Genomic DNA, 23,692 nt, shown 5'->3' on the forward strand with positions numbered 1-23,692 from the left:
GGCACATCTCCAAGGGAAAACGAAATCCTAGATGCTGACAATGACGATTTTTCAGTCGCAAAATCATTGCACCTGCGTCGTGACTGGTACAGTAGCATCGCCACATTCATTGCCGGTGGTGTGGCCGGTGCGGCAAGTCGCACTCTGACTGCCCCGCTCGACCGCATCAAGCTCATTGCTCAGGAGGGTCATCTGGTACAAGCGCCAAAACCAGATTTAGCGACCGTCCTGACCCGTTCTGCGGCGAGCTGTAGCTCGGCAACTGCCACCGTCGCCAGCACGGCTCAGACTGCCTGCCAGAAGCACCCAAGTCTCCTCCAAGTGGCTCGCATGATCAAGGCTGACGGGGGCTGGAAGGCGTTTTGGCGTGGCAATACAATCAACTGCTTCAAGGCAGGGCCCGAGTTTGCCATTGTCTTCTCGATTCGCCGCTACCTCTCCTCGTTGTATGAAGACTGCGTAGTGCGAGAAACACAACGCAAGAAGATCTTGGTGGCGCGGTGGAAAGCAAAGGAGGAGCACAGTGCCGGCATCAGCCGTCGTGGACATGGGGACTGTGAGTCAATGATGACGGAGCATGAGGAGAGCAGAAGTCGTACTGGAGGGGTGGGACCTCAGAGTAGCATCGATGGTGTTGGTAGCGGCTGTTGCGCCGGTCTGATGTCATTTGTTTCATCGCCATCCCCAGCAGCTTCGGTCGCTCAGCTGCTGACGAGAGATGAGTTGAAGCTGCAGGAGCGGATGATCTTGCAGGAGGCGTCCATCTTCACCCCTCCCTTTAACCGACTGGGATGCCTTTCAACTGTGCCCCAGCTAGTGGTGAACTGCACGATCGGTGCCGTCGCCGGCCTTGGTGCCCAAGGCATTTTATACCCACTGGAGGTGGTCAAGACGCGCGTTGTGGTCTCGCGAAGCAACGAGTATCAAGGCGGTGTGGCCGAGATCGTGCGGCTTGCATACAACAGGGGTGGTGTAATGGAGTTTTACCGTGGGTTTGCGCCGAACATGGTCGGCATTATTGTCTACCGAGGACTGGAAATGGGCCTCTACTCTAGCGCGCAGCAGTCAATCATGATGTATCGCATGCAGGTTAGGAAGATGAGTCGACACGAAGCTAGCTTAAACTCAGCCGAGATCGGCGTTTTAGGCATGTTTTCTTCCACAGTTGCGCAGACAGTGTCATACCCGTTGAATGTTATTCGGACACGGTTGCAGACGCAGGGAACCAACGGACGGGCGAACAAGTACAGTGGGATGATGGACTGTATGGTGAAGATGGTTCGCAACAAAGGTGTGACATCACTCTTTAGCGGACTTACGGCGAACTACCTCAAAGCGGTGCCAGCAAGCGCCTGCACGTTTGTTGTCTTTGAATGGGCTCAGGGACTGCTTGTAGAGGATGAGTAGCGAGTCGATTCAGGTCTCCGTCTGCACGGATCCGTTGGATTAGGAGTCCATTTCCTCACACGCAGAAACCAAGCAAACTAGACAGTAGCTGGGGTACTTCCGTGCACGTACACAATCACTAGGACGGCAGTTGCGCTCTTTTGCTGCTGCTGTCAGGGGCTTCACGATCCGGCTTCAGTTCCTCCAGTAGTAAAGAAGAAGGATGCTGAGCTAACGAGACGATGGGAGACGAAACTAGCCCAACTCCACACTGGCAGCTCTCTGCACTTTGGACGCCTGCGGCGGCAGGCGACTGACAGCGGCAGCATGAAGAGCAGCTTGTGTGGTCCCTGCTGCCCTTGTAGCGCTGTTGTAACCCCCACCTCTCTACCAGAGCCTGCACTCCCTGTTTGTGTTTGCTACGAGGAGTTGCTCGACCCTGAGTGGCTGCCTGTATGCTGCGTGAGTCTCGATGCTCCCTGAGCGTTCAGAGCACACCACATTTCACTCCATGCCCTTGCGCGCCATGATCTGCTGTCCCATAGCTCACTCATTGCATGAGCTTCCCACGTTGGGTGGCAACCGCTGCTCTTTTGTGCTCCTTCCAGAGAAGTAGTGCACTTTTTTCTTTCTTTTCCTTTTTGGTGCGCAGGCACATTTGTCCGCACGACCTCCTTCCCGCTTGACACACCCGCTCCTGTCAGAGGCGTGCGAATTCCGGAGAGGGCGGAGCCCCCTTGCTGCCACGGGTTCAAAGCAAGGCATCACGCGTCGTCGCTCATGCAGACAAGCCATCCAGACACTCCTCACCTCCTACGCCATCGGGGAAAGCGGAACATGGAGAGACAGAGCCCTCCTCCCCCGAGAATAGCGTTGCCCTGGAAGGGGCCCCAGGGTCCAATAGTGCGTACGCTGTGTGTACGCGCTCTCGAGCACGCCTGGCATGGTGCATCCCCTCCTAACCAAGCCACCCAGTGGTTGGAAGAGCCGGAGTGATAGAGGGAGAAGGGCGCGAAGGGATCCATACGAAGAAACCCCAAAGGGCATGGGTGCGCGCTGTGCGGCATCCCCTACATCCGACCATGTGGACTGATGGGGTGCCGACGCCGGAAGCGTGACGAGAACGTCCTCGAGTTTGCACCATCGAGATTCCCTGACCCCAATGTGAGGCGTCACGGCGCCATTTTGTGGCATGCCGCGGATGGAGGCGTCGGAGGGCGAAGCATGGCATACAGAGGGCGGGTGCAGAATCTCAGAGCATCCTAGCGTGACGCTGGCGCACTTCCTCCTGGACCTCTCCCGTGTTACCTGTGCGACCGACGCCCGCGCTCGCGAGGCCCAGCCAGGCCCGCCTGGCGCCGGTTGCGCCGCAGGCACCCGAGGAGGCGGGCGCGGTGCGTGGCCCGCTGGGCGCGTGGCTCTCGATTCGCCGATAGGTTGGCACTTTCCAGACGAGCAGGAGGCAGCCGTAGGGCGACCGAGGCACGGGTGTACGCCCATGGCGGCGGGCTTGCTCGTGGCAGAGCGCCGCGTACCAGAAAAGGGTGATTATGAGACCCCCAAGTGTGTGAAACACGCTAACATGCCCACAGGGCTCAGTATCCCCACTCTCTGTGCGAGAAAGCCAAATAGAGTTGTCCTTTTTCCTACCAGGTGCCGAGTCAACTCTGGTGGTGACAGTGTCAAGCACCTTCACCGGAGGGAAGGCAGTGCGATGTATCGCTGCTGATGTCGACGTGCAAGTAATGGATGCAATGGTGTCGGAGCGACATAGGACAGTGAACACGTTGGCAACATCCATGTGATGAGCAGAGTGCAGATGGGGCTCGAACATGCCTACCCAGCCCCCACTACCTACTGTTGGGGAGCCTGCTTCACCCCCAGGGATGTCGCGCGTTGGGACCGGTATGGCGAGAGCGACTCTGAGTCCATCTGCAAGGTGAGGAGTGCTTAGAGCTCGAGGCAGGGGCTATCCTCTAATGACTGGACTGGCGCACTGCAGTACTGCGTCTCTGACGCTACTTCGAACAGCGCGGTGGCCCTTTCATTGACCGGGTAGAGTGACGCTCAACTTATGTGGAGTATGTCAGCGAGGGAACACACCGAGAGAAAAAATATCTCCCTGCCATGTGTGTCTGTGTCTCTGTCGCAATTCGCTGTTCTGTGCGGACTCTGGAGAAATGATGCTGGGGTATTCCTCGAGTACCCGGTGAAGCTACTTTTTCGCTGTGGGTGTTTTGTTTCCTCCATCGAAGCTCCCTTGCATGCCGCTGCGCGAGGGCCACTAATTTCTTTTTTCTTTTTTTACGTCGCGGTTCCTGTCGCTGCTCACTTATCTCCCCCTCTCACGCGTTTGTTGTTCTAACGTGAGTCTCTCTGCCTGTCCTAGTCGTTAGTGGACGTGCTTGTCATCAAGTTGGGCAACGTTGCAATATCACCCACCACCGTTTACCCGTCCATGTAGTCATTTGACCTACTGCCTCCTATCCACTACGCTGGCGACTCATTCACAATCAAAGGGCGAATAGCGGAGCCACGGCTGATTTCTAGCTCAATTGGAATAACAGAAGAAAACAGACCCAGAAGGGGTGAGAAAGCCGTTGTGTTGTCGCAAGGGAGTGTATGTGTGCATATCCTTCCCTCAGAATGAGTAAGGTGTGCTGGTGATGACTAGGGAATGGTCTGCCGCATCTTCTCCGGCGCCTACCCCTTATTATCACCATCACCTTCTTGTCAAAGAGAAACAAGGTAAAGACACTCAAACGAACAGGCGCTGCTCGCTGCTGCTGCGCCTGCCCACCTCACACGTGCTTCTTACCGTCATAAGTAGAAGAGTTCTACGCGGGCATTTGTGCAGCGAGTGAACTTCCTCCCACAATGTGGAGACGCGATATTAGGTGTACTGACTGGCACCTCTCTGCGCACCAGACTCCCTTTTCCCCTTTCTTCTAGGGCCTTCGCGACACATATTTGTACACTCGTACGTGTGCGTGTGTATGCGTATGCACTGTCCCTCTCCATTGTGCCCTCCCCCCCCTTTCTCTTTTCCTCCCTTTCTTTCGTGGCTCCGTCTGATCTCCTTCACACTCGTCCTTGCACGCACACCTGCTGTGTAGATCGTCTTGCACAACAAATCCGTGCAGCATCAGCGAGGTAGTCTCTGTGTTTGTGTCCGCGAAGTGTTGTCTTTTGATTACCATTTTGTTCCCCGCTGCCGCGCTTCTCCCTCTCCCCCTCCTGACTTCCCCTGTCGCTTTCCGTTTCCTGACGTTTCTTTTTTATTGCTGGACTTTATAAGCTGCACTATCGCTCGTCATTGTCTCCTCCCTCCCTCCCTCCCCCCCTTTTCTTTTCCTGCGTGGGTATGCGTGCGTGTGGGTTCATGGAAACTCACCGCGTTACCTCTTCTTTCAAGGGCTTTTCACTGTCTGTTCGTTTTTGAGGTGTGCGATCTCCGTCTCTCCCTATTAAGCCATATGGTGTAAAACGGAGATCCACCACTGCCACCCCTGCCCCACTAAAGTGCCTCTATTTTTCACCCGCAGCCACGCCGGTATTGTGAAAATACGGGGGACAACGAAAACCCCCCAAAAAAATAAAAGAAATTTTTTCTTTAGGAGGAAGAAGAAAGATGCTCCCGGCAACCGACTCGGTTCGGTTGGGAATGATCCAGGCTGCCGTGGAAACAGCGACAGCTGGACGGAACACCAACAGGAGTTTTTACGCTCAGTCTGAGGTGGCCGGCCGCCGTGTGAGTAGAGTCACGTCTCTTGACGATCAAGGAGCTGGGGCTGTACCCTGCCCCAACGCGAGTGCGTCCACTTCCGCGCAGCGTACAAATGATGTTGCCATCGCGGCCTCATCGGCCCCAGATGAGCAGCAGTCGCAGGCACAGCTGCAGTCGCCGCAAGAGGGGCGGGAGCCACCCATCGAGGAGATGGTCAACAATGCTGTGATTCATCTGGATAAGCCTATCGAACACATCCCAGTGATTTCGCCGCCCGAGTTGAAGTTGATTGGGCGGTGTGTCACCTTCATAGGAGACACCACCATCAACGGCGAGAGCTCTTCTTTTTTCTACAAGGGCCTAGTTGGTACAATCAACAAGGAAACCGTGATGCTGATCCATGTGTACCGATACACGGAGGAGGATTTCCAACTCCACAAGTTAGAGCACAGACAGACTTTAGAAATCCATGAAAACTTAAAGTCTTCAGCACCAGAGAGCGCCGTCACGTCGATGAACAATGACTTATGTGATTTTTCCAATGGCAACTCGGGCGGCACAGCACGCGAGGAGACTGAGGCGAACCACCACAACAACAATCTCGACTGCGTGCGCAACACCATTGATGCTGATAATATCCAGAACTCTAATGGAAACGGCTTGGAGTTCGGCAACGAGGGCCTCAGCGTCACAGAGCACCAGGAAATGCTGAATTTGCTGAACGAGCTTGGGGAGACCCACGCGGAAGTAGCGGCACGGGTACGCAATCGTATGCGAGAGCAAATGGGCACCATGGGCCCGATTCCGTACGTCACCTTTTCTCGATCACACATCCACCATGTGGAGTTTGGTGTTGATCCGAAAAGCAGCTTTTACTCCATTTTCCAGGATCCGATGAAGGAGCACTTTGACATGCAGTGCCTACGCATGTTCGTACGAAGGTACATTATTCACACCTCTCAGGGCAACAACCCGCGCCAGGTCCCGCTGCGCGCCTTTATCACGTCTCGCTGCAACTGCCCAGACCTCAACGACAACCTCCTTGTGAGCGTCACACGCGAGGAACTTGCACACCTTATCAAAATCGACCGCGACGTGAGGCGCATAAAGAAGAAAAAGGAGCAGATACGGCGCAACGCGTTGCGCGCGTACCGCGCACCGAACGGGCTCTTCCGCCTGACCGGCATTCTCTTCCTCACCCATATGCCTCAGCAAACCTTCACCATTGCAGCGATGGAGCTTTTGATGACGCTGGTGATGCTCCTCTACATGATCATCACTGTCGTGACAGCTGAGTCAGACATTATTGCCCCCTACTTCGCCAAGGTATACTCATACGTACTTGCTACAATTATTATCTCGGTATTGGCTGCAGGGTGTACTTCTCTTCACGCGCTTCGTATGACACTTCCGATTCGTGAGCGCATATACCTGTCAGTGTTGCGTGTCTTTTTCGCACTGGGCGTCATTGCCTGCTCCACGACGACGATGATCATCGCAGGTGAACGGGCTGGTTATGAGAGGTTCCTGCGTTTCGCGGATAGCGAAGATGTAGCACATCGACTGTGCAACTTCTACAGCGTTCACCGGTGCAGTGGCCTAGATATTCCGTGTACCAGCATTCGCGCAGACCTGAGATTCTGCGACTGCCCAACCATGACGTACGACAGCTACCCTTGTGAAACGTTTATAATCACTTACATTCAGCGTGGCCTGATTCCGATAGTGTGCATCGCGTTCATCTTATTTGCTACCTTTTTCTTTGATAATTATCTGCATGTCCGTCTCTTCCATATTGCGCATCTTCTCCAACGCCGCTTATAGCATACCCTACGCCTCCCCTCTCTCACTGCTGCCTGGTAGACTGACCTTGTCCTTTCCTTTCTCTCTCTCTCTCTTTCGCATTAGTAGTCTTCGCAGTTCTGCAGACATGTTTACCATTGTGATGCGCTGCTGGGCGAATGAACACCGTTGATTTATTCATTGCTGACCGTAAGTGCTCTACGCCACGTATTTGTGTCTCTGGGGGGGGAGACGACAGAAGTCTCGAGCTATTGACTGCACAAATCCGACTCCACACGCCATCTTCAGCTCAAGGATGCTACTGATCACCTGCAGACGTCCAGAGGCGACAGCAGCGGCATAAAGAGGGGCACTTGCGTTGATCTTCACATCTGTCGGGAGCTCCTGTTTGTCGTGCGCGTACCAGACAGCTCCCCAGCCAAGCTCGAGCGGCGCATCGATGTTCATGAACGAGTCGTCGACCATGACAAAGTTCTCCGGGCGGAGGTGGGCTAGTTTATGGCGCTCTTGTGTGTGCGGCTCTTGGCCTGGTGCCCAGCGCCACCGTGCGACGTCCCCCCAACCGCTGCTCATACGTCGTTGCCCATCGTATGGTGGTGATTTTTGTGGACGGAGATGCGGCGTGGGTGCCGCTGCTGCTGCTGCGCCACTGGTGCGCTCTAACAACCCCTCATCGCGGTGCTGGAATGGAAGCCTGTGGTCGTGGTGGCTTCTGCTGCTGGCGACCGCGCCGGGCTGCCAGCCCGCTCTCTCTCTCTCTCCTTCCCTTGTGTGCGTGTTCCTGTGTGCGCCGCGTGATGTCATTCAGGTATGCTCCTTTGTCGTAGCGCCTCGGCGCTGTGCCGACAAACATACCACACACCATCCCAATGCTTAATTTGCTTCCGCTGAGGGCGCCGTTCGGGGATACTGTTGGAAAGCGACGGCGCGCGTGCCCTGTGCTGTGCTGCGCACACCGAGGAACGGCGACTATGGTGAGCACCGCACCTGCTGGCAGGGGGCAAGTGGGCCTCGAGTGAGACAAGCGACATCAGGATAAGCGACGCCATCTGTTTTCTGTGGGGAGCCATGCAGCACTGCGCACGCGTCGTGCCGTGGTGCGCTCATGCTGCCAGCGCTGCTGCTGCAGTATTGGCCTGTCCACTGTGCAGATGCCACGCGGACGCCCACGTCTGCAGTAGCAGCCGGAGTAACTGCTGCAATGGGAGCAGGGTATGGCAGGGGGTGTGCCTCTTTGCAGGGATGCATCACCCCAGGCGGTCTACTTCTCTTGCTTAGTGTTGTATCCTTATCTCTGTGGTGTGTGACTAGCAGGACTGACCAAACCTTTCTTATAAGCGTTTTAATGCGCCCTGTTTGATGGCCATAAAGGTGCTGAGAGGGTGTTGTCTCTTCTCTCTTCGGGACAGGTACACTAACGTCAGTGGCCTTGGTTCGCTGGTGTGTGGGTCGGCAATGAAATAATTGAATGACACGAGGATATGATCCTTCACGGGCAACAACTGCTCTTCTGGTCCATCATCTTGTTCTACGGGAGTGGCGTGCGGACGTACCTCACTCGCATATTTGAGTATACATTAGCCCACCCACAGACGAGAAACAGGCGAGTGGCATGGTGAAGTGTTACATCTGAAGTGACTGTCTCACATAAGTCTGTTGAGCCATATTTTATCGACTCCTCTTCAGTGTAAAAGGGACTCTTGCAATGCCATCCAAAGCTGGTGATGTTGTACTTCCTTCGACGAAGGATGTCGTTTCCGCTGTCTTTGGGTCTGTGAAGGAGTACAGTAAGCTCTCTGCGCAACTTCCACTGGATGACTACGAGTACCACCTCGCCTTTCCGGGATTCCGCAAGCATATTCGCGATGATAGTGAAACGCTTGTTGCACTGATGGATGCATGCACACAGCTCCTTCCAAAGCGGCGGCGTACAAGTCTCTGCTCGGAAGAGGATCCGCGCAGTGGTGCGGTACACCTCGTTGAGGCACAGCGCACTGCTGTTATGGAGGCAATCGACTCGCTTCTAGAAAACGTCGACTCTCTTCTCGACGAGGTGAAGGGGCGTAAGCTCGACGCACAGGAGCAGCTCTCCGTCACGTTTGGGTCCGAACTGATGGCTTTGCAGCATCGCAACGGGGTTGCTGGTCCTGCCGAAGCAAGTAGTGGGCGCGGAGGTCTGGTATCTCTGGCCCACATCCGGCGCCCGCAGTTGTTGTTCGACACCCCTCCGGACAACTCGGTAGCGCCGTTTGTGCCGCACTACTGCGACGCATCGGGGCAGTATCACCTTGGGGTGGCTGGGCAGCACCCTTTTGAGGGGGTGATCAGAGCCTTTGTCATCCCAGAGTCCCAGCTGCTCCCGCGGGAAGAGGTACCGCCGATGCCGCTGGACACCTGTCCGCTCTCTTTTGTGGATACCCCCGCGGCGATGCAAGCGATGGTCGCGAAGCTGTTGTTGTCAAGCGAGATCGCTGTGGACTTGGAGCACCACGACTTCTACAGCTATCAGGGCATTACTTGCCTCATGCAAATCAGCACTCGCGAGGAGGACTTCATTGTCGACTGCCTGCAGCTGCGCTCTTTGATGGGGACTTTAGCGCCGGTTTTTCTGAACCCGTTGATTCTTAAAGTGCTGCACGGCGCGCGCGAAGATATTCGGTGGCTGCAGAAGGATTTCTCTCTCTACCTGGTGAACTTCTTCGACACTGGAGTGGCGCTACAAACACTGCACATGCCATACAGCCTCGCCTTTGCCGTCGACCACTTCTGCCAGGTGAAGTTGAACAAGAAGTTCCAGACGGCCGACTGGCGTGTAAGGCCGCTGTCCGCAGAGATGGTGCACTACGCGCGGCAAGACACACACTTTCTCCTCTACGTGTATGACCGATTGAAGGCACTACTGTTGAACAGCGAGGGCCGCGCCATTGTTGGTAATCTGCTCGTGCACGTCTACAAAGAGAGCAAACAGCTCTCCCTACAGCTCTACGAGAAGCCACACGTGGTGCCTGAAGAGACGTACAAGATTGCGCTGGGCCGCAGCCTTAGTGGACTGAACAAGGTGCAGGAGAAGGTTGCGCGCGACGTATTCAACTGGAGGGACTCAGCAGCACGTGAGGTGGATGATTCACCCACGGCTGTGCTGCACCTGTCCTCGGTGTTGGCCATTGCCTCTAAGCTCCCAGCGACAGCGAAGGAGCTGCTTCGTTGCTGCGCGCCACCAACGGCGGTCGTGCGCGACAACGTCGCCCTCCTTGTGGACTTCGTTAAGGATGCCGTTGCGAATGGCAAGGATGACGTGGCGGCGAAAGCGCACAGCATGCGAGACAATGGAGAATCAGCCGACGACTGGAACGACGGTGCGATGACAGCGGCAAAGAAGGAGTGGGAATTCTATCGCTCCCTCTGCCCCACAGGCGTGCACCGCCCCATGACAGGAACTCTGCCTTCCTTGGCCAGTGTGGTTAAGACGGTGGTACCAGCCGAGGTCTCTCAGGCGGAACGCTCCGCCCTTCTCTCGCACACGACGCCGTCACAGTGGTTCACCGCCATGCAAGCCCTGTCTCGTGTTCTCGCTACTCGTCCACCGCAGCGCGTCGAGCTTCCGGGCGCCGATGTGTTTGTCGCCCGCCAGACAGCTACAGCAGCGGACCAGGCTGCGAAGGATGCTGAAGAGAAAAAGACAGAGAGCGGCGCAGTCTCTAACAGCTGCAGCTCGAGCGTCAGCGAGCTGGCTCAGGAAGCCGACGAAGAGGAGTTGACCATGGGCGCCACCACCGCACAGAGTGCCGAGGACCAATCGGCACCCGTCATACCGGTCGACAAACGGGCCTTCTCTATCAAGCAGAAGTACGGCATCGGAGGCAAGAGAAAGGCTAAAAAGACTGGCAAAGGAACGTCATGGCAGGTGAAGTAGTTTGCTTAACGGTGTCTTGATTGCATGTCGCTATTGAATCTGCGAGGGTGCGCCGCTGGCAAGAAAGAAAGAGGGACGGCCACCAACAGGTCGCAGAAACCCAGAAGCGGATGGGCGATTTGCCTGTCCTGTGCACCGGGAGTTCTCACTTTCCCTTCGCTTGGTTGTTGGTCTCCTGCATGTGTGTCTTCACGTCATGTGCGATGATGGCACCGCTGCGCTTTTGTCGAGTAAACAAACAAAAAAAAAGAAATGACGAAGAGTTCGAGCGGGCTCTACACTTAGAAGGAAAATCGCATTCCTTTTTTTTCCTTTTTTGCGTCTGTGCGGAGACGCCTCTGTAAGTAAACAAAATGCAGATCCATAAAGAGGAGCAGCGGAAGACGCCAACGAAGCTGTGCAGCTGCACCTTCGACTCGCTTTACTGTAAAACGGCACTCTACGTCTGTGCTGAGTGTCTCTCCGGCACGATGCGCCGCCCTTTTGATTGTAAGATTCCCTATATGTGCTCCCTGAGAAGACCGATTATGCCGCTGTTGCGACACTTCACTACATTTTTATTTTTTTTTTTGATTCCTATGCGGCTTCAGTTCTCAGTGGAGAGGGCTCGGAAGTTTGTTTCTCGGATGGACTCGTGGCAATGCTTAGTGGCAGAGTTATCCCTCATCTCGCTTTGAAAGGCAAAAGGCTCTGCGTCATTGTATACCTTTCTCTTTCTTCTTCTATCGTCTTGCTGCTCATCCGTTGACCTTCTCTCTCTCTTTTCACGCACCTGTGCTGGCGAGCAATCAGGTATTCTGCCCTATCACAGTGCAACACAGTCGTCAATTCGCGTTGCCACACCAGAGTGGCTGTGTGCACGTGCATTGTGCATGCGCTTTAGGAGCAGGGTTGCGTGTGAAAACAGCTGTTCGATGAAAACACACACACACACACGCACACACATTTTTTTTTCGCTGCAGTGATCGTCTGCTCAGGACGAACTTCATCTGCCCAGACCACTCACACGCGTACACACGAGTGCACACCTCACAATTAACCACCATTTACTCCTACGTAGTACCCCCATTGTCATTCTCTATCTTCGTTCTGCTTACAGAGCTCGGCTTGCTCTCGTTGCTTTGGATGTTGTACGGCGCTCTTCGGTGCTGAGGTTACCCAACACGGTGTTTCTCGCAGGGTAGGCATCTTTGTGCTTTTTTTTTTCGTTCTTCGGTGGTGTGTCGCTCACTTTCTCTTCCCCTCTTTCCTCAATTTCCGGCTTTACATATCTCTTGTTGTTGTTTTCTTCTTACTTTTTTGCATCGCCGGTGCGTGGTCGCTGTTTCATCGACTGTGTACACACACACACACGCATACACATACACATGCACAGCGTGTATCTCGGTACCTTTGGTCTTCTTCTCTCACTGCGCTCTCCCCCCCCCTTCTTTGACACAGTTGAAGAGGGCGGCGTTTCGCTCGGCGCCCCTTTTCCTTTTCCTGTAGTTTATTTGTACCCTCTCCCTCTCTCCCCCTCTCTTCGCTGTCATTGTCGTGCAAACGAACGCGGAAACCCGAAGACCGAGCATGCCTCTTAACCGAGAGCTGTTGGCGTCCGTGAAGCTGGAGGCTGTGAGTGAATCGGACTGGATAGAGGAGGGATACGATAAAGCGAATGACAGTCGCTCCGCCGGCGCGGACGGCTCTGTACAGGGTGCTTCTCCCAACACCGACGGTAATGACGATCAAAACGCAGCCACCAAGAAGGTAATTCACTGCTTGAAAATAGCACTAGAGCGCGTGATTACGAGCATCTCTCTTCCGGAGAAACGTCGGCCATTGAACCCACAGAAGGACTTTTCCATTGCATCAACGATCAACTTCAGCGCGTCTCGCCGGGCCGAGACGATCGCCTGCTGCGGGCCCAACGCCGCTAGTGTGAAGAAGGCGCGTGGCCAGCAGATGAGAGATTCCCGCACACCAATCATCGGTGGTCCCAATCGGCAAGGAAACCGCCTACGAGGCGAGGCGTCTCATGTTCTCCCCATGGACGAAGCTATGTTGAGGTCAGAGGACAACATTGACCGCAACTACAGCGGTTTGACAACATCCGGAGGGATCTTTGAGTCTACTGTCACCCGGGAGAACCGCCTTCATCGGTCGCTGACACGAACACAGACGCTTGTGGACTTTTCGACAGATGACGAGGACGATGAAGACGAGGAAGCCATTCCGCCTGCGAGCTTCACCTTCACAGATTTCTCCCCGATGTGCTACCGCCACATCCGCGAGTTCTTTCACGTAGACTCGACGGCGTACTGTGACGTGCTGTGCAACAGTCGCTGGCACAGCATCCCCACACCCGGTAAGTCGGCTGCGCAGCTCTTCTTCTGCGGCCGCGATTGGGTGATAAAAACGATGACGGAGCAGGAGAGTAACTTTCTATGCAAAATCCTACACCGGTACTATTATCACGTGCGCGACAACCCTTTCACACTTCTCCCGCACTTTGTGGGTCATTATCGACTTCGCATCGGCAGGAACACACACATCTTCATCATAATGCAAAACGTCTTTGCGACCACCAATACGATCCACGAGAAGTTCGACCTGAAGGGCAGTACAATCGGCCGCTTTGCCTCTGACGCTGAGAAGCGCCGGACAACGTTCACGCAGAAGGACCTCGATATCAATAGTCCGATGCACCTTGGCATGGAACGGCGGCTCTTGCTGATTGACCAGGTCAAGAAGGACTGCGAGTTTCTGAAGCGATCCATGATTATGGACTACTCATTCCTGGTTGGCATACACGTGTTGCCGATGACAGGTAACACCTTGTCCTCTGTGAACCCCGGCGGATTGCTAGGTATGCTGACACGCAGTGTGACAGACACCACATTGAGGACAATCACCACTTTAGGGTATACTACCGCAGGGGATCGACTAGAATCACCTGGTGCTGATGTTGCTGAATTCGCACGCAGCGGTGTGTTCCTCGACGGCCGCTGCTTCACCGCTGATCAGGGTGGCATGTTGAGCAACAAGGTGCCTGGACTGCGACAGGAAATATACTACATCGGCATCATTGACATTTTGCAAGAGTACACCGCACGTAAAGCTCTCGAGAATGCTGTGCTCGGGTCCATATATGATCGTAAACGCATTTCATGTGTCCAACCGAACGACTACGCAGCTCGTTTCATTGCGTTCATCTCATCTATCATTGTGTAACGTAAGCTGGAGACTGCACCGAGGGCACGCGTTGCATCCGCAGCAGGGTGAAACAGAGCTTCAGGCGGCACCGAGAAACACGTTTGCTCCTGACCCGGTAGCGTCTGATATATTACCTCTGTGCTGTCTATCGGAAATCTTTCCGTCTCTCTCTGCCTTCTTGTGGTGTCTTCTGCTCTCATCGTTCTGAGAACCTGTGTGAATGCTGGTTGGAGAAAACGGCGGACTACTTCTGCTGTATTGGGACTGCGCCGAGGACCGCACAGGCGCCTGATGACATGCAGGGAAGCATTCGTTCTTGTACTGAGCTTGTCTTCTCCCTCGGGTGCTTTGTGGATATGTTGTCCTGTTTCCTTATTATTATCCAACACCTCCCCCCTGCGTGTCAGGATTTATCGGCTGCCTCCGCGCCAACTAAACAGTCAGCATGGTAAACCTAGCGAAGATGAACAGGACAGGCTCCACTGTACCACTCCTGTCCACCTCTTTACCCCCATCACTTCCCTCTGGGTGAATTCGTCATTTTCTTCGAGAGAGCGTACGTTGTCACGTGTCACGATGTGCAACGGAGACTCTGCGCAAGAGAATGCTCATGAACAGACGTAGCGGTGCTTTACGTTAGCGACACGCGACACTCCACCGCTCCTTTGGCAGGTTTCACAACGGTTGTGCTCGCTTTCGTAGTGGCCTGTGTCTGTAGTGCAGCCTCGTGACTACTGTGTGGCATTCAAACCCCTACTCCCTCCTACGGAAGCGGACCCCACTCGGCGCGGCACTGTCAATCCATACACCCCCCTTTTTTTGGAAATCCCGTCCTTCTCTCCACCTCTTCCCTTACTGTTTCCACGTGGCCATTTGCTTTATGGTCTCTCTCTGTTCCCGACTGATTGCCTGGAAACGATGACTCAAAGAGCCCACACCCTCCCGTCTCGGTTGCATTTTTCCTCTTTTTTTTTTTCTTCGTCGCCACCGGGGAGCAGCACACACGTGTATGAGCTCCTGCGCAAAGCTACTCTCAACTCATGTAGCTGACTCCTCATCCGCAGCAACGCTCTACTCCATAGATCATCTGTCAACGACGCTGAAGTGCCAACACATACACAGCTACACACACACAGTGCGCACCTGTGCCGCAGTATGAGCTTACAGGCCCATTTCTCACTGCAGTTGCCTCTCTATCGCTATCGCCTTTTAAGAAAATTTCGGGCTCTCTTTCTCTCTCTCTCTCTCTTCGTCTCGGTGTTCTGATCGTTGTTTAGTGTGGCATGTGTTGCCTGTGTTGTTTCGCTGGTTCCTCGCCACTCATTGTAGAGCCAGTCGTCTGCGTAGATTCACAAGAACAACAGCAACAAAGAGCGCAGTGGGATAGCGACTTTATGCTTTGGCAGTGCACCTAACATAGACGCCTTCGCCCTCTTCGCTCCACCCACTCCCTCTTTTACGACGTATCGACTTATCAGCGATGGAAGCCCCAAGCACCCTCAACAGCTACCTCTCCTTAGTCGATGACTTCTTCCGAAAGACATTTCGCGAGGACAGCTGCCTCTTCGTGGCCCTCAAGTCGCGGCAGTACTCGGAATCCATCCTTGGTGTGAACATGTTTGCTAAGGAGGCGGCCACCATATCTGCTGATGCGCCGTTCACCCCGAAGATGGAGTCAGGAAGCAAGCTAGCATTCGCAGCCGCGCCATCCGTCGCGGAGAAAACTCCAACACGCGTCAAAAATTTTCTTTCTCTCTCTCCTCGAATGGCGCTGCACCGTGACGGTACAGCGGATGGCAAGATGAAGGTGGCATATGAGTTTTATTTGCCGCGCGTGTGCCGACTGCAGCAGGCGCTCACTTTGAGCAGCCGCGGCACCGTCACCGTGGTGGGAAATGTGAAGGAGCTTATGGAAGGTCTCACAGCAGGTGTGCGAGCGTCGGTGAATACCATCATGCCGGCCTCCGAGGACGTGACGCTGGGTCAGATTCACTACAAGCGCGGCGACAAGTACTCGTCTCTCGCCTACCAGCGCAATGGCCTTGGAAGCAGCAATCTTCTGTTGGACTGCGGCATCACCTTCTTCAACCTCCTCCTCGGAGCAGGGTTCGAGCGGCGACAGCTCTCTTTCCTGGAGCAGAGAGAGGGGTCCGGGCCGCTGGACGTCATGTACGTGGGCGCCGGGTTCACTGGGGTGAACTGGTCCATTGCCGCGAAAATGGTCCGCTCGAACGATGCCTGGTCGAATGCGCGTCTGGCCTTGCTACAACGACTTTCGTCTAACACCGCTGTTGCGTGCCAGTACAACTTTGACCTTGTCGAGGCCGTTGCAAAGGTGTCTCTCGGTTTCACACAAGGGATTCAAATTCGAGTACCGACGTTGATTCAGACCAAGAGCACCGCTCCGATACTAGTGAGCACCTCTGGTGGCGCGCCGTCGTCACCATTAACTCCGCAAGTAGCTGAGACTGCGCTGCCAGTGATCCCCACGTGGAGCACTCCTGTCCCCTTCTTAGTAGCAGCAAAGGCTGAAAGCGACGGCAACTGCTCAGCGACGTTGCGCGGGCTCTTTAACAACTCCATCCGCTGGGGCGTAGTGGTGCAAAAGAACTTACTCGATGACACATCTGTGGTCCAGTACGGTCTCACCCTCTCCATGGAGTGCGACTCATAGACTGGAGTAGCCCTCTCCGACACAGGGGGGGGGGAGAGGCATGCTCGATCTGACACCTGAACTGGCGAGCTCCGAAAGAGAGCAGCAATAGATGCATAAATAAGGAAGTACTTCTCATGTTGGTTGACAATAATGATGTCGATGTGCGAGATGACGTCCGCACCACGCCACGACCATACACGGCCCACAGATGCGCCCGTGTGCTGGTGCTAAGCAAAGGGCGTGCAGCAATGCGTATATATTCCCCAAGTTACCTATGAGTACACACCGGCAAAACCGATGGTACAGTCGATACGTATACGTGTAGACATTTTTGTTTTTCGCAACAGCGAAACCACCTTCTCCTTTCTTTACAAGAATTGAGCTCCAACCACTCTGGAGCCCGTCCCCCGGTGGGTGGGGGGAGGACGGGGAGCGTCGTGGTGCTGGGCGGCGCCCTCGCAAAGGGAGCTCGCCACTCTTGCTGCATGGGACGGTGGGGGCCACGGGCCCTTAACGGTACCAGCGCGTGGTGGGACAGTGCGGGACAGACGTGCAGGAGGGCCCTTGGGCCCCTTCGCCGCGGAGCAGCGCGCGCGTGCGCCCTCTCTCGCACTCGCGAGTGTACGGGCATGGCGGCGGGCTTGCTCGTGGTAGTGCCTCGCGAGCAGAAAAAAAAAGGGGAAGAGAACTTCTGCATCGACTCTCTGAGAGAGCTCTGCCTTGATGTCTTGTGGGGACATTTTTATCGACGATCGTCGCCTTGACTCAGGTTATTACAACGCTGTTGTATCCACGTGCTGTAGCGCTTCTAGGGCTTTTTATTTCACTCGTTGCTTTTCGTTGGTAGTCCTCTTGGAGGCATTTTATCTGTAAATGAAGTTGAGTGCGATGCAGAGCGTGCACGGGCGTCGCTTGTTTCTTTTTTGGGTGCTAGTTTCTACGACAGCTTTGTGCCGCTGTGTGCTCTGTGCCGTTGTGGTGGTTGTTCCGTTGCGCATGTATGCGGTGCTTAACGTGTGAGGAATGCTGCCGGTAGCGAATATGTTAGCTTGCTGGGAGTTTCTCTTTTTTGTTTACCAACATACGGACGAGTCAAGTGCCCGTTTCGTCGCCCCTGACGTCCTTCTGCCTTGTGTGAGAGGTTGGAAGCGTTGTGCTAGCTTTCCCTAGCATTCGACCACCTCCCTTGTGCCGCTGAGGCACAGCAACGTGGGCTTTCCTTTGTCCACGTTCTCCCCCCACCCTTCCTGTACCTTTTCTGATGGGGAGCACCCATGTGTTTCCTCCTCTTCCTCTCCCCCTTTTTTAGTGGCACAAGCCCCAGTGGTTTCTTATGGTCCACTATGTACGCCACCTTGACGGCAGCGAAAATCGTATTTAGCAGGCTTCCTAAGCTGGGTACTTGTTACGCTGACACACCCAGTCACACGCTTAACAGATTACCTGGTGGTGGACACCGACAAGAGTAGACTGTGCATCTTCGAGCAAAAGCCGGCTAGTCAAAAGGCTTAATAACTGACCGGAAACGATGTAGGTCGTGAGAAAGTCCACAGCCCCTTCACTCGTTCCATTTGCATCTCAAAACTTGACAGGCGTGCGTGCGTAATTGCGGAACACGACTCCCGCGTTGTGCAATTACGAAAACAAACCGAAAAGAGGGCGTCTTAGTTGGTGGGAAGCAAAAGAGCCGCCCTCTTTTACTACGTTGAGCGCACACGGAGTCTGCACGTCATTCATGCCGATCTAATCGATCGGACGTCTCCCTTCCCTCTCTCTCCAAGACCGAAATACCGCAGCATGGCACCACGTCATCACTCATACCTTGATATCCTAGGAGGCAGCGACACACTACATCATGTCTGGGGTGGGCGCTGCCCTTGTAAAAAAGCTCCCCATCTTGAGGGAGTCAAGGGCACGGAACGCGGCCGTGTCAATCTTTTGCGTTTTGGCCATTATCGTCGTTCGTTTCTTGTACCGCTATGTTCACCCATTACCGAAGGGCACGAAGCGAATCAGCAGTAGAAGCAGCCGCAGCCCCAAAAAGAAGAAGCACAACAGCAGAGACGATAGTGACAGAAGTAGCGGTGAAGGCGACCGATCGACGAAGCAGCGAAAAACAGACTCCTTGCTGCCTACGGTGCTCATGCTAATAGGGATCCACGGCAGTGGCAAGAGTTTCTGGGCGAAACGGTACACCGAAATTGTCCACAAGTCGTACATCATTGTCTCCTCGGATGCCATCCGTAGCCGTCTTACGGGCACCATCGACAACTTTACGAGAGAGGACGAAGTCGAAGAGAAGCTACTCGAGGAGGTGACGCGCACGCTGGAGCTGCGGCGTAGCTGTATCGTGGACGACTGCCAGCACAATCTATCACCGGAATTTCGGACAAAGCTGAAGGCTTTGGCAGTAAATGGAAAGGCGAACCGCGTGGTGAAGATCTTCTCTGTGAAACCCTCGTACGCCATGATGCGTATACAGAGCGATGTCGAGGAGGGAATAGTGCGCTACATCCCTACCATGGTGGAGATTGAGAAGCAAGTCGAGCGTGTGGCAGAGTTCGAAAAAACGTACAAGGATGACGGCTGGGTGAAAAACTGAGTAATGGCAGATGACAGCCGACTATGCAGGGAAAGAAGACACCTCTTTCACAGGAGGGGTTACGCATGGCAAGACGGACATGCACTCACCAGCCTCTCTGAGTCTGCTGAATGAGTCACTGTTTTCTTTTCGGATGAGCAGCAGATAAGGCACAGAGGCACTGTAGCTGTGCATATGTCATGTTTGTTCTTCGAGCTGAAAACTGTCTTGCATCTCTATCTCCCCTGTGACGTACGTATGTGTGTGTGTGTGTGTTTGCTCCTTTGCGTTATCGTAGATGTTTGTGCATTTGTGGCTTCTCTTTCACTTAGGCCTGCATCCTTTGCATTGCTCTACCCAACTCCCATCCTCCATCTTTCTAACGATCATGCCTATGCTTTTTTCTCTTCTGTCCTCATAGATCAGTTTCATCCAACAACGTGCACAGTAGCAACAAGAAGAGTCGGTATGATTGGCATACGGAAGTTGAACTCAAAGCTGCGGCCAATGCCAACACCTTTTGTTTTCGCTATTAAGCATGTCCCCCTCGCACTTCCGGGGTGCTTGTAGCTGCTGCCCTCGAGCTGGCAAATATACTGTACTAATTTTGCACTTGATGGCCGCCAGCACCGCAGCAGCTTCGGTGCACACCCTCCTCTTTTTCTCTCGTGAGACTGGAAGGAAGGCAGCATGTTGATTTGTGATCGGCGTGAGTTATGCGGAGCGCGCCTCACTTCTTTCCGTTTACTTCCTTTCCGAAACTCGCTGCTCGCACTTTTGCTTCTGTGAGCAAATCTTCCCAGTCAACGTCTCCCTCTGCTCATCGTCTCTCTCTCTTTACCTCCTGACACTGGGCTCGCCGTCGGTCACTGCACACCTCTCTCCCTTCATGGCGTCGCTCTCCCCCTTCTCCCCCCTGATTACCGCCCAATCTGGCCTCCACATACCATCCCTTTCTTGCCTCTTCCCCTGTCTCTCTCCACACTCCGTGTGCGTGCTAATGTGAGCACATGTGGGCAAGTGTATCCTCTCTTTTCATCCTCCTCGTTTCTTCATTCGGTAATATTTGTCGTTTCTTTTGTTCAATTTTATTTCTTTTCTTCCTCTTCAGAGTTTTGATTGTTGTCTATCGTCTCGCCCAAGCGCGGTTGTCTTGTTCTCAGCTCCGCAGCTGTGCCTTTGCCATTGTGTTTAGCGTTTTATCGTGCTGATTTTTCTTTTTACTGCCGAAAAAAAAAAGAGGAAATCAATTTCTAATTGGGCACCAAAATCGAAGAGAAAGCGAGTGCTTGAAAGTCGCCTCTGGGTACAGTTCGCGTACTTCACTCGAACCTTTGTTCGTCATTCACTCGCCTCCTCCCTCCTCCCACCACACTGTCGCACAGACATCCGCTGCTGTGAGTCGCAGCATTGGCGAAGCACAAACCGCCGTCTGTCCTTTTATGTTTGGTCTTTATGCTCAATTGTGTTTATTCAAAGGGAGAGGAAAAAGAAAACGAATAAGCGCAGAGACAGCAGCGCACATCTGCAGCTTTGACCCTCTTGAAAAGGAATTAAACGCGTACTTACCACGACACAGAGCGTGGAGCACAAAGGCGCAATACAGTAAAGTAACTAAAAGATGACATCCGTATCTCCCATGAACCACTCCCACATTGTGATGGAGGCGGCCCTCTCCGTCATGGCGTACAGTTTCTGCAGTGTGAGCATGATTCTCGTGAACAAGCTGATCATGAACACCTACGACATGAACTTTCCATTTGGAATTTTGTTACTGCAGACCGGTGGTGCGCTGATGATTGTGACACTGGCGAAAGCAACGCGCTTTATTGACTACTCAGCCTTCTCGCTGGACGTGGCGAAGCAGTGGCTCCCCCTCACTCTGCTCTTTGTGTCAATGCTCTCTACGTCCATGAAGAGCTTAGGCTCCATGTCCGTCGCGGCACAGACGATTATCAAAAACTTGGCTGTTGTCTTCATCGCACTCGGCGACAAGTTCCTCTACGGCAAGGCCCAAACTCCATCAGTGTACGTGTCGTTTGCGTTGATGTTCTTTGGCAGCTACCTCGGCGCCAAGGGTGATAAGTGGGTGACGCCATGGGGTCTCTTCTGGACGTTTCTCAACATCGCGGCCACCGTCTTGTACACGTTGTACATGAAGACGATGCTCGGCTCGGTAAGTAACTCGATTGGCCGTTATGGTCCTGTCTTCTACAACAACCTGCTGTCCTTGCCCTTTTTCCTGGTCATGGGTGTCGGTGAAATCATGCCGTTTGCGACTGCCATTAGTGAGACCACCTCGCTCGGGAAGCTGGTGCTCGTCTTCTCGGTGCTAGTGAGCTCCGTCATGACCTTCTCTGTCTTCTGGTGCATGTCTATTACCTCCCCGACCACAATGAGCGTCATCGGATCGCTAAATAAAATTCCCCTCACGTTTCTAGGAATGCTTGTGTTCCACCAGTTCCCCACTGCCACAGGGTATGTGGGCATCGTTGTCGCCCTCGCTGCAGGCTTCCTATACACGCACCTCAACATTACCGCAAACCGCGCCAAGTCCGCCACCGATGCCGAGAATCACAGGCAGCAAACTAAGATGAATTCATCACCATTTGCTGTACTTGCGCCCGAAGAGGAGAAGAACATCGACACCGTCAAATCTGTGTAGTGAACAGCAGTAGCAGCAGCTGCGGGGGAAGCCCTAGACGCCATTGAAGACTTGGTAATAGTGCGCAAAGAGCGACGAAAAGGAGCAACTGTGAGAACACACGTGACTAACAACCCAAGAGAAAAGTAGACATTCATGTGCATATTGTGAGTAATGGGTGATTTTTACACGCCACACAGCACAGCCGCTTCATAACGCAGCACTGCCTATTTGCTTGACCAGTTCCGTCTTCACGCCACAGATGCTATTTTTTTTTTTTTTCACTTGAACACCAGCTTTCAGGATGTATCTTCGAAGTCGGCCACTCGACTGAAATCATCTGCCAGTACCAAACAGGCACGTTCAAAAGTGCCGACAGAGAACCCCCTTATCCCTTTCTACTTTTATCTTTTGATCGATTGCCCGCCACCACCCATGATGACAGGCGTCGATCTCATTGGGTGGCATTCCAGGGCCCAGTGCCCCACTCCACGGGTAGACCGCGAGCCTGCAGCCTGCCCTCGGGTACCATTTTGCGGGGACTTGTGGTGCCGGCGGGCAGACCTGGGCGGCCGTTGGGCGGTAGGGACGTGCGACCATGAGGACATTCGTATGCGCTCACTAGGAATTGCGTCGACGATTCAACGCGTGCACGCGTCCGCCTACTGGCTCTCTGCTTTGGCGGCGGAGCGCTGATGTCGGGCGTAGACCTCGACGTGGCCTGTGGTGTGCGCCACGGAGTGGCGGTGGGGATGAGCGGCGACCGCTACCTGAGCGCGGAAGGCAGCAGGTCAGCCCGTTGTTGGCGGTGTTCCGCCGGCGTTAATGTCAACTCCGGATTCGTTTTCCTCCTCTCCCCCCCCCTGGGTTCTTACCCCCCCCCTCCAACGTTGGCCGAGGTTAGGTAGGGATGGTAACATTGACATTAACTCGGGAGGGAAAAAACAGCTCCAGAATTTCAGACACCATCACCCAATTCAATAATAAACTATATTATATTTATACACATCTTCGGCTCGCGCATACCGCAACGGAAAACAGAAACCCACTACCTCAAGTCACCCCCTCTAAGTTACGTACTTATTTGTTGTAACATCGTCTATGTCACTAACTATTCTGATCCCCCTAAACGCAATCTAATTTGCGTTTGTGACGCGTATTTGGAGTCGCAGCAGCTGCGGGTCATCACTCCCCCCACCACTACCTGTCAGAGAGATAGCAGGCAAGAGGAGCTGCTGTGAGAGTGTGCGCAACGCGCAAGCATGCACGCATGTGCTCGTGTACACTTTTAGCATAGTGGGAGGTGACGCCCCTCTTTTGCTGTTTGCTTCTCCTATCTCTATGCCGCGCTCACGTGCATGCAAATCCACACTCGCGCAGAAGCCGACAACACCGCCAATAGCGAAACAAATATAACAAAATACCCCATCCCCCATCCCCTCAAGAAAAAAAGAAAAAAGTGAAGAAGAGAAAAAAAAAAACATATTTTTACCTCTTTTCCGCCTCGTCGTCTTTATTTTTGGCTGCTCTGCTTTCACCTTTGTTGTTAGTTCCTGCTCGTTGCTCCTCTGCTCCTCTTCTAAGCGAGCAATTTCTGGGGTTGTGCTGACCGTAAAGCTCGTGTGTCGCTGTTGTTCGATCCGCTGCACTGGTGCGATGAGGATACTGCGGTTGCGGGTCACTACTGCGTGTGTCTGTGTTATGTACTGTGCCCTTGTCTTGTGAGTAGAGAGAGACGTGCAAAGCAGCAAAAAAAAAAAGAATGCGGAGATGAATCGAAGATGTTT

The 23,692-nt window shown here is 53.9% G+C and overlaps 7 protein-coding genes across 7 annotated transcripts; all 7 read left to right on the plus strand.

Moving 5' to 3' along the window:
- Positions 1 to 330: 330 nt before the first annotated feature.
- LBRM_20_2640 (mitochondrial carrier protein-like protein) lies at positions 331 to 1,407 on the plus strand (the record flags this gene model as incomplete). Its single annotated transcript, XM_001564495.1, has 1 exon — positions 331 to 1,407. The coding sequence occupies one exon, from the start codon at positions 331 to 333 to the stop codon at positions 1,405 to 1,407; it is 1,077 nt and encodes a 358-aa protein (XP_001564545.1).
- Positions 1,408 to 5,017: 3,610 nt separating this feature from the next.
- LBRM_20_2650 (conserved hypothetical protein) lies at positions 5,018 to 6,937 on the plus strand (the record flags this gene model as incomplete). Its single annotated transcript, XM_001564496.1, has 1 exon — positions 5,018 to 6,937. One exon carries the CDS (start codon positions 5,018 to 5,020, stop codon positions 6,935 to 6,937), a length of 1,920 nt encoding a protein of 639 aa, XP_001564546.1.
- Positions 6,938 to 8,621: 1,684 nt separating this feature from the next.
- LBRM_20_2660 (putative exosome subunit rrp6p homologue) lies at positions 8,622 to 10,829 on the plus strand (the record flags this gene model as incomplete). The annotated part of the gene is made up of 1 exon (XM_001564497.2): positions 8,622 to 10,829. One exon carries the CDS (start codon positions 8,622 to 8,624, stop codon positions 10,827 to 10,829), a length of 2,208 nt encoding a protein of 735 aa, XP_001564547.1.
- Positions 10,830 to 12,398: 1,569 nt separating this feature from the next.
- Positions 12,399 to 14,042, plus strand: LBRM_20_2670 (phosphatidylinositol-4-phosphate-5-kinase-likep ro tein; the record flags this gene model as incomplete). Its single annotated transcript, XM_001564498.1, has 1 exon — positions 12,399 to 14,042. One exon carries the CDS (start codon positions 12,399 to 12,401, stop codon positions 14,040 to 14,042), a length of 1,644 nt encoding a protein of 547 aa, XP_001564548.1.
- Positions 14,043 to 15,504: 1,462 nt separating this feature from the next.
- LBRM_20_2680 (conserved hypothetical protein) lies at positions 15,505 to 16,698 on the plus strand (the record flags this gene model as incomplete). Its single annotated transcript, XM_001564499.1, has 1 exon — positions 15,505 to 16,698. One exon carries the CDS (start codon positions 15,505 to 15,507, stop codon positions 16,696 to 16,698), a length of 1,194 nt encoding a protein of 397 aa, XP_001564549.1.
- A 1,837-nt stretch (positions 16,699 to 18,535) lies between these two features.
- On the plus strand, positions 18,536 to 19,282 carry LBRM_20_2690 (conserved hypothetical protein; the record flags this gene model as incomplete). Its single annotated transcript, XM_001564500.2, has 1 exon — positions 18,536 to 19,282. One exon carries the CDS (start codon positions 18,536 to 18,538, stop codon positions 19,280 to 19,282), a length of 747 nt encoding a protein of 248 aa, XP_001564550.1.
- A 1,618-nt stretch (positions 19,283 to 20,900) lies between these two features.
- Positions 20,901 to 21,926, plus strand: LBRM_20_2700 (lipophosphoglycan biosynthetic protein (lpg2); the record flags this gene model as incomplete). The annotated part of the gene is made up of 1 exon (XM_001564501.2): positions 20,901 to 21,926. One exon carries the CDS (start codon positions 20,901 to 20,903, stop codon positions 21,924 to 21,926), a length of 1,026 nt encoding a protein of 341 aa, XP_001564551.1.
- Between the last annotated feature and the right edge of the window lie 1,766 nt (positions 21,927 to 23,692).

This window comes from Leishmania braziliensis, assembly GCF_000002845.2.
Source record: "Leishmania braziliensis MHOM/BR/75/M2904 contig, possible fusion of chromosomes 20 and 34".
Lineage (NCBI taxonomy): Eukaryota > Euglenozoa > Kinetoplastea > Trypanosomatida > Trypanosomatidae > Leishmania > Leishmania braziliensis.